This window comes from Kryptolebias marmoratus, linkage group LG13 (assembly GCF_001649575.2).
Source record: "Kryptolebias marmoratus isolate JLee-2015 linkage group LG13, ASM164957v2, whole genome shotgun sequence".
Classification (NCBI taxonomy): domain Eukaryota; kingdom Metazoa; phylum Chordata; class Actinopteri; order Cyprinodontiformes; family Rivulidae; genus Kryptolebias; species Kryptolebias marmoratus.
In genome coordinates this window covers 264,082-273,220 of record NC_051442.1, presented here as the reverse complement: position 1 = coordinate 273,220, position 9,139 = coordinate 264,082, and the positions used below count along the sequence as shown (strand labels likewise).

Sequence of the window (9,139 nt, the reverse complement as noted above, 5' to 3'; positions counted from 1 at the left end):
GGGGGGGGCTTAAGTATAGATAAATACTCTCATTGAAATGATGAATTTAGGCACCGATTACACTACTTTTTTGTTTTCTTCCATTTGAAAAAGTATCTGTGTCCAGATGAGATTACAGAAATTACAACAACCACTCAGCTTTTTTTTTTTTCTGCTCCTGCGGGAAGGCGGACATGTTTTCTTTTTTCTCTGTCTCTGTCTCTCTGTCTCCTGAACAACCCACTCTGCCCTGCTCTCTTTTTGGAGCCTCTCTTTTGCATATTCTCCAAAATTTATAAACTATGGATCTGGTCAGCTGGTCTCTCAACGCAATTGATCAAATTTTCTCGACGAGAAGACAGGGCAAGGGAGAGCCCACCTGCCCTGATGGGACATTTTTTGCTGGATACACAATGGATTCCTGGCAGAAGTGGAAGATTGTGTGTCTAACGATTTTGTCTGTAGAGGATGTGGAGGATCTTCACATATTTGGCTTTTTGATTACAGGATTTCTGCTGTTTGGATTAGGCAGTTACCTGACTTATCGTCAAATTTGTCTGATTGGTTCGGCGATCTACACTCAAACTGTGTGGTTACGGGAGCTTAAATTTAAGTTGGATGTGATCCTTTTACAGTACCGCAGGCTAAATTGCAGTTCCGGGACTCGTAAATAATATGGCTTACATCTTGGAGGAAGTTGCTCGCTGGAATCAGGCGGAACGGACCTGGAATTTGGCTGTTTGGATTCGCCGATGAGAAGTATCAGCAAGACCTTCAAGGCAGACGGAAAACAAGTCGGCCTGACCAAAAACAATTATTGTTATGTGAATGTGGCTCCCCTGACGCTGGCCTTGGCTAGCTATCTTCAATTTCTCCCAGGATTTTATGTAAACAAGGTGCCCTGCCCCCTCCCTTGCCTAAGGACATCTGTGGATCTGCTCTGGGCTGGCTGATAAACATTACATCATTATCAAAGACTAAGGCCTCTGTGACGTGATTCATAGACTTCTCTACAAACACACACACACACACATACTCATTTTCCACCGTCTCTGCCTCGTCTCTGTCACCCCTCTCCCTCCTTCACTACCTTAGTCTAGTTATCTTAGTAATTCTTATGTTGGCTGTTTAGCTGTCCTTTGGTACTATTAGAAAGTCTCTTGTACCNTATCTTTGCTCATACTTTAGATATTGTTGAATTGTTAGATTGTTAGATTCCTGATTGTTGTTTAGTTCAGCTTTAACTTTATCATGATTTTATTTAGATTATTTTAGCTACTATTTTGACTGTCTTAGCTCATGTTTAGATATGTTTAGTGTCATGATTTTATTTAGATTATCTTATATTTCATTTAGATTATACATGATTAATGTTTTAATTCTGTATCTCTACATTTGATTATGATGTTTTTATCTGTATTTGATTCTGTACCTGATTGTTGTTTCTGTGTTATAAAGCACTTTGAATCGCTTTGTTGCGGAAAAGTGCTGTATAAATAAATTTCTCCTCACTTCACTTCACTGAGTGGTTGTTGTAATTTCTGTAATCTCATCTGGACACAGATACTAGTTCAAATGGAAGAAAACATAAGAAAGCAGTGTAATCGGTGCCTAAATTCATCATTTCAATGAGAGTATTTATCTATACTTAAGCCCCCCCCTTCATTTGTTCATCGTTGTGGTAAAGTGCATGAATGAGGCTGGCAGGTAGGCTGGTGTTGGTGTTTCCATGGCTGACGGAGGAGGTTCATCAGACATAAAAATCATTAAATGGACACCAGACTTTCCTGAACGAATCAGAGCATCATCAGTGCTCTGACAGGAGAGGAGACACAACTATCCTCTTCTTCAGAAGACTCTACCTTTAGTTTGTTCTGTTAATGTTCATGAATTATTCTGTTTCTCTGAGGTTCTTCATTAAGTCTTGTTTGTTCTGCAGGTACTACTGTCTGAATTATATTATAAATGTCAACCATCTTTGAGTTAAACAGGCTGTTGCTGCATCACAGCTAGTTAACATGAGTCTTACCTGTTCAAGAGGGTTTATTCTGTTTGTTTGTTACAGAACCGTTCTATGTTGGATGGAGAACCTAACGATGCTCATTCCTCTCAAACAGCCGATTGTTTTTGAACTCGAGGGTTTCCATATTCCTCCAGGATACGGTCCGTTCCTGTTCTTCCTGGCTCTGTCTGCTTACATTGTGGTGTTACTGGGGAACGGGGTGGTGGTTTGTGTCATTGTGCTGGACAAGAACCTGCACAGACCCATGTTTATAATGATCTGTCACCTGGTGGTCTGTGACCTGCTGGGGGCCACAGCAGTGCTCCCTCGCCTCATGATGCACTTCCTGATGGGGCAGAAGAAGATCGCCTACCTCGCTGCAATCGCCCAGGCCTACTGTGTGCACATGTACGGTACTGCCATGCACACGATTCTGGGTGTGATGGCCTACGACAGGTGAGGGAGTGTGTCAGTACTCCAGGGCATTCACTCACAGCTCGTTCTCTGCAGTGTTGAGGTTTCTGCTGTTTTCAAATGTACTGAAATGTTGGCACCAATGATCCAGCTTTGCACTTTGTTTCCAGTCTGAACAGGAAGTTTCTGTTTTAAGTTTTCCTTTTTAAATAAAATCAAAAACAAGTCTTTTTAGAAACTATTATATACTTCTGTACATAATGTGCAACTTTCAGCATAAACATACATAACATTTATCATCTATCATCAAAAGGATGATAAAAAAACTATGATTGTGATGTTTAAAATATTACTTCTTTGTTTTTTCAAGATTCAGATTTTTTATGCAAATGTTTATCATGATGAAAAGGACGTCCACCCTTTTTCAAAACCCGTGACCTTTAACCTTCCAACTGAGGTCTGTAGAGTCTGATAAGAAGCTCATTTCTCTGAGCACTGCACGGTCTGACCTTTAGGGTGAAGATCAGCAGCTGTCTTAAATGTCTCCTCTTGTAAATAATCTTCCTCTCTGTAGAACGATGGACTCTAAATGACCTTTGACCCATCTCAGATTGATGGGCAGCAGCAGGTGCTCCTCTGAGCTCATTGCTGATGTCTTTCCGCCCTTGCGTTGTGCTAACACACACCTGTAGCTCCTGAGCTGTAGAACCTGCTGATCCTGAAGCAGCCAGGCTGGAACCAGTTTTAGTTTCTGTTTAGTAAATATGACTCGGTGGAACCTGTTGAGTTGTTGTTCATGTGAGGTCATATTTTATTTCTTTAAGAACCTGGTAAAGACCAGATCAGACTGATTTTGTCCTGAAACCTCAGACCTGAAGGAGGGTGGACTTTCTTACTACCAGGACTGAAAATAAGATTGTGTGTAAAGATCTCTCAGGGTTTTCTCTGTCTGCAGGTATGTTGCAGTGTGTGAACCTCTCAGGTATCACACCATCATGAGTTCGACTCGGCTGCACTCCTGCTGCGCTCTGGCCTGGATCGTGGCCCTGCTGCTCATCGGGGTGCTCTTTGTTTTCCACGCAAATGTCCCGCTGTGTGGCCGAATCATTCGACACGTCTACTGCAGCAACCGGATCATTATGGACCTGGCCTGCATCCCCACCCCGGTGAACAACATCTACGGTCTGTGCACATAAATGGAAACACCAAACGGCAATGCTTCACGGGACTTCTAACACCTTTTTGTCTCTACAGGTTTATCCATCGCCTGGTCTGTCAGCTCAGTGATGTTCATCCTCATCGCTTTTTCCTACTTCCAGATCCTGAGAGCTTCACTCAATCAGGGCCGAACTGACAGCAGCGTCCGCAGCAAGGCCTTTCAGACCTGTGCGTCGCACCTCGTTGTCTACATCTTCTATCAGATCGCTACTTTAGTCATAATTGTAAGTTATAGATTCCCCTCTGCCTCCCAAAACATGAAGAAGTTCCTCAGCATCCTCTTCATCATCATCCCCCCGGCTATCAACCCCATCATCTACGGCCTGGTCAGCAAAGACTTACGGAGCAGCATCATTAATCGCTTCTCTGTTAGAGTCTATCCCAAAAAGTGACTCTTCCAAACATTATGATCCTAAACAGTGTAGGAAACAGTAGCTTGTGATGCTGTGGTAAAAAGAGGGCGTTTTCTGAACTTATGATCGTTAGAGACAGTTTAAAACCAGACTCTACACTTCCATAGGAAGTGTGTCATGTGGGGAAGTTATTAAAGAAAACACATCAACAGAAAGCTTTAATAAAAAGGATCGAATGGCAGGACCTTTCCCAGTTTCTGATCTGACTGCAGCTCTACATGCTCAGACATTCTGCCTGGACTCTGTAGGACAAAGTTGATTTATCTGAAAAATGTAAAGATATTTACCTTCCAGTTGAAGTCTGTGACGTTTCTTTCAAACATGAAGCTCTGAGATGAGAAGTGACCGAAGGTTGAACCACATTAATGTATTTCTGTCCCGTTTTACTCTTTCTGCAATATTATATATAGAAACCAATGTTTAACTGATGACTAATACAGCAAATAAAGTTTTTTAAATCAATCAATCAATCAATCCTCTTTATTTGAGACTCGGTTGAGGTCCATACAAAATAAAAAAAAGAAAAAGAACAATAAAAAAAAGAAAAAGTAGATTAACATATACATCAGATCATACATCAGAAAATCAATCAGACATACAAACAAACGCGCCAGTGATTCCACAGAGTGGAGAAAAATCTCACTGAGCTTTGAGCAGGATTAGTCAAAGTCTGAATGATGCTGTTTGCAGAGTTTGTCAATCTGCACATACATCTGTGCATAATATTTCTAAGCCCAGCAGCGCAGGTTGGTACACTGGCATTGACAAACATCTGACTGGCACTACTCCATCGTGGTATTCTAAGCAACATCCTCATGCTGTCATTATATGCCACCTGAAATTTGTTCATACTGCTTTTTCTGTAACGCCGCCACAAGTGGGCGGTATACATGGGAGTGCAATAGGCTTTAAAAAGTGCAGTTTTTACAGGTGCTGAACACATGGAGAATTTCCGAAGAAGCATATTAGCTTGTACATATTGGGTACAACGCTGCCTGTAAATGTCTCTGTCATCAGACAGGTCAGCGGTGATGTAATGTCCCAAATATTTAACCTCATTAGTGACCTGGAGGATGCTGCCAGACAGGGTGAAGTCAGGAAAAGATAGTTTATCGTCTTCTTTACTCTTAACAATCATGATGATGCTTTTTTTCGCATTGTATTCAATATTATGTTGTAACCCATATTGAGAGCAAACTCTTAGCATTTGCTGCATTCCAGCGCTGTATGGGCAGAAAATCACAAGATCATCAGCATACATCAGATGGTTGATGGTCCTATTACCAACCCGACAACCAGTCCTACATTGATTCAACAGCTTTGACAGATCATCCATATACAAATTAAAAAGGCAAGGAGACAAGATGCTGCCTTGCCGTACACCGTTACTCACAAGGAAAGGAGACGATACAGAGTTTCCCCATTTTACCGACAATCTCTGGTGAGCATACCAGTACACTAAAATTCTTAATAAGTATTTTGGAACTCCTCTCTCTTGTAATTTATAAAACAATTTTTCATGATTAACATGATCAAATGCTTTCGATGAATCAATAAAACACGTAAAAATTGTGGAGTTATGTCTCTTGTATAAATCTAATATTTCCTTGAGAGCAAAAATGCACATATCAGTGCCAAGTTTTGGTTTAAAACCAAACTGATTATCAGATGTGGCTATAAATGTCTCAATTCGGCTCAGCAGAGCCTTCTCCAAAATTTTTGATAGAGTACTGGCCAGAGCTATGGGCCGGTAGTTATCTTTACTGTTTATTTTACCCCCCTTATCTTTTACGATAGGCACTAAAATCACAGACAGCATAGAATTCGGTAAAATTCCATGAATTAAAAATCCAGTAAAACAAATAGCCAACAAAGGAAAGATTTTTCTACTCGCAAATTTTAAATGCTCAGCGAATATTTTGTCTGCACCACATGCCTTATTGTTTTTCAAATTCTTAACAATGTCACTGACTTCTTGTGAGGAGATAATCACATCTTCATGCATATCTATGCTGTCCATCACAAAAGGATTACTTTTATTACAATTAAATAATTCATAATAGTGTTTCCTCCAAATATGAACAATCTTATTTGGTCCCATTACACCATCAATGTTTGTCGGCAAGGAGGTTTTTAGGTTATTAACTCTTCGAATTTCTGTCCAAAATTCAAAAGGACTATTATGTTGTAATTTTCTTGCTAGTGACTCAGATTTAAGTGCATTTTCATTCCTCTTGATAAAGCGTAATGCGTATTTGAAGGTAGCATTTGATCTCTTCTTGTGGTCAAATACAGGACCATGTTTTGGTTTTCCTGATTCAGCCCACAGTTTAAAGGCCCTTCTGGCCTCTGCATGGAGCTCTTTAGCATACTCATTCCATCCTGGCTTTGCTTTATGCTTTCTAGGTTTATTCAAAGACCTGCCTGAAATGAGAAGGGATTCAATAATCCTCTCATATAGTAAGCACAGGTCTTTGCCATGTTGTTCATTTTTACAGTTTATGTCCGAACATATGACTGCACTATTTGGTAAAGCAATATCATTCATCAGAATTTCAGAATGGATACGAAACAGATTAAGATCCTGCTCAGACAAATTGTTCCAAAATATTTTATCTTCCTGTGTGTCATTATTCATGGGCAAGAGATCTGGTAAGTTGCCCATTTTTATATACAGAGATAGAGGAATATGGTCAGAAGTCGCAAATTCATAATTAATCCTGATAGACTCTAGAGAGTCATGTGCATCTTCAGTGCAAATACAGTGGTCTAGCCAAGATGTTGTGTGCCACGCCTCACTAATGTAAGTGTAGCTGTCCGCTGGCAGAAGTATTTTACTGGAGAGAAGCAACTCATTTACGGAACAAAACTGTTGTAAGTGATTGGCAAACAAGGATTTACAGTCTGTTACATCAGCATTCATGTCACCCACAATAACAAAGCAGGTTGATGGATTGTCCTGAATAAATGACACAACATAGGCCAGCCTATTAAGATACTCATCTTCATTCTCTGGGTGTTCATATGGTGTATATATGTTCAGTAATATGAGCTTTTTATTTTCAACACTGAACTCGAGTCCTATAGCCCAATCAACGTCCAGCCTGATCACTCTAATCAGCTGATCGCATCTTTTATGCCACAGAACTGCGACACCACCAGAAATTCTGCCCCGCACTAACTTGGTGCTATAGTCAGTGGTAGATTCACCAGCACCGTAAAAATGTTTGTGCAGGGTGTTGAGTCTTCCTAGGTCCTGCTTAGGTAGGAAAGTTTCTTGGAGGCACAATACATCACACTCTTCCAGAAGTTTATCCACCACAAGACGTCGTGATTTGTCCGCCTCTGTATGTCCAACACGCAATCCACGCACATTATAGGACACTATATTAATATTCATTTACGAGGGATTTCCGTGCTGGAGCACGATTCCTTTCGTGATGCGCCAGCTGTCGTCATAGGCATACTGCTTTGTAAATCACTACCGACCTCTGGACCAAAGGCCACATTGTTCGTTTTAGCCCTGGGTTTATGCGCCTCAAAATAGCGACGCACATAAATACCCGCTGGCCAGAGTTGTGGGTCGTACATTTCAGCCACTTCATTACACTTCGCAATGACCTGAAATGAACTGAACCTATTTTGGTTGGAGTCAATTCTTCGACATGTAACACGCTTCTCCAATTTTCCAGAGAGGTAAGAAGCTAGCGTTCCAGCATCGAGCTCAGGAGAGAACCGAGTTGCAAACACACTCACCAGTTTGGTTCTAATCACTGGAATGTTGTCCACGGATCCGGTACCAATTATTCCAACATTTCTTCGTTGCTCCTTCTTGGGAAGCGCGTTCATTCCTCTACGATTTTGACCCACTGGGTCTATCGGCCGCTTATGCTTTCTAGCCGCCTTTTTCACAACCGTGCTCCATGCTGGGGACTGGGACAACGCGTCCTTTGTCTCTCCCGAAGGCTCTGGTGCTGGTGCCGCTACAGGTGCCTGCGCCGGTGCCGCCCCTTCGCCTGTCTGCTCGGATGAGCCACAGAGTCTCTCAACAGCAGCCAACCGGCGATCCATCGCTGTTGTACTTGCTGCTAGATTTTCATTCATGCTTGCTTGGGACTCCATAGCTCCTCTCAGGCTCAATACGTCTCTCCTCAGCTGCTCCACTAAGTAAAGCGGAAACATCCATGCTACCAAATCCGACAGGTGGTAAAGTTTTAATGCTTCCTAATTAGTCATTTGTAACTGTTTCTACACCCTTCTATTGAAGTCATATTTGTGAGTTGACATTAAAGCTTTTTGTGTTTTATGTCTTTAACTGATTTTAAAAAGTCTGGGAACTTTTTTACCAACATTTCCTGTTGATTTAGCCTAAAGACAACCGGATCGGATTGATCAAACATTGATTAAACACAGCAGATTAAACTGTATCTTTACTGGATAATCAATATTATTTAGATTCATTTGATTTTTTTTTACTATTTATTGATCATATCTCAACAAAATGTTTAAGAATGAATCTAAATCAACCAACAAATGAAACAATAAAACAAAATTTGAATAACAAAACAAAACTAACAGTAAAAACTCGAACATGATAAGAATTATGATGTCATGTGATTAACTCTAATTTAGATCATTTTCAGTAAGTTGTGTTAACTTTAAAAAGATTTAAACTCAAAAAACACTTAAAGCCAGAATGAACTTTTCTGACTTCATGGGAAACGATTTGGTTTTAAATCATCTAAAATATAAGAATCTTTTGAACAGGATGTTTAGGATTTAAACACAGAAGAATTTGGGACAGTTTAGACTTGGACAAATATTTACCTCCACCCAGGAAGTTCTGTCTGTTTGTTTGTTTGTTTATTTGTTCAGGAAACATCAAACATGGTACAAGGAACAAGGGATGAAATCTAGGTGGCAATCTGGTCAAAGGTCAAAGGTCACTGATCAGCCCGTGTTCTAACTCCACAGCTGGACACCTCATTTGTCAAGGGTGATCACCACTGATTTCAAGGTCATGGGGTCAAAGGTCAACAACACAGGTGACCTTGACCTTTGACCACTGATTTCAGGGTCATGGGGTCAAAGGTCAACAACACAGTTGACCTTG

General features: G+C 40.8%; 1 protein-coding gene across 1 annotated transcript in view; it reads left to right on the top strand.

The window, feature by feature from the left end:
- The window catches only part of LOC108251770, a 9,320-nt gene extending 4,806 nt beyond the window's left edge, over positions 1-4,514 (top strand). Inside the window, exons 5-7 of the mRNA XM_037979172.1 lie at positions 2,045-2,437; positions 3,351-3,577; positions 3,650-4,514. Of these exons, the coding sequence (XP_037835100.1) occupies positions 2,045-2,437; positions 3,351-3,577; positions 3,650-4,005 (976 nt within the window). The 3' untranslated portion in view covers positions 4,006-4,514. The remainder of the gene's footprint in view (positions 1-2,044; positions 2,438-3,350; positions 3,578-3,649) is intronic.
- The last annotated feature ends 4,625 nt before the right edge of the window (positions 4,515-9,139 follow it).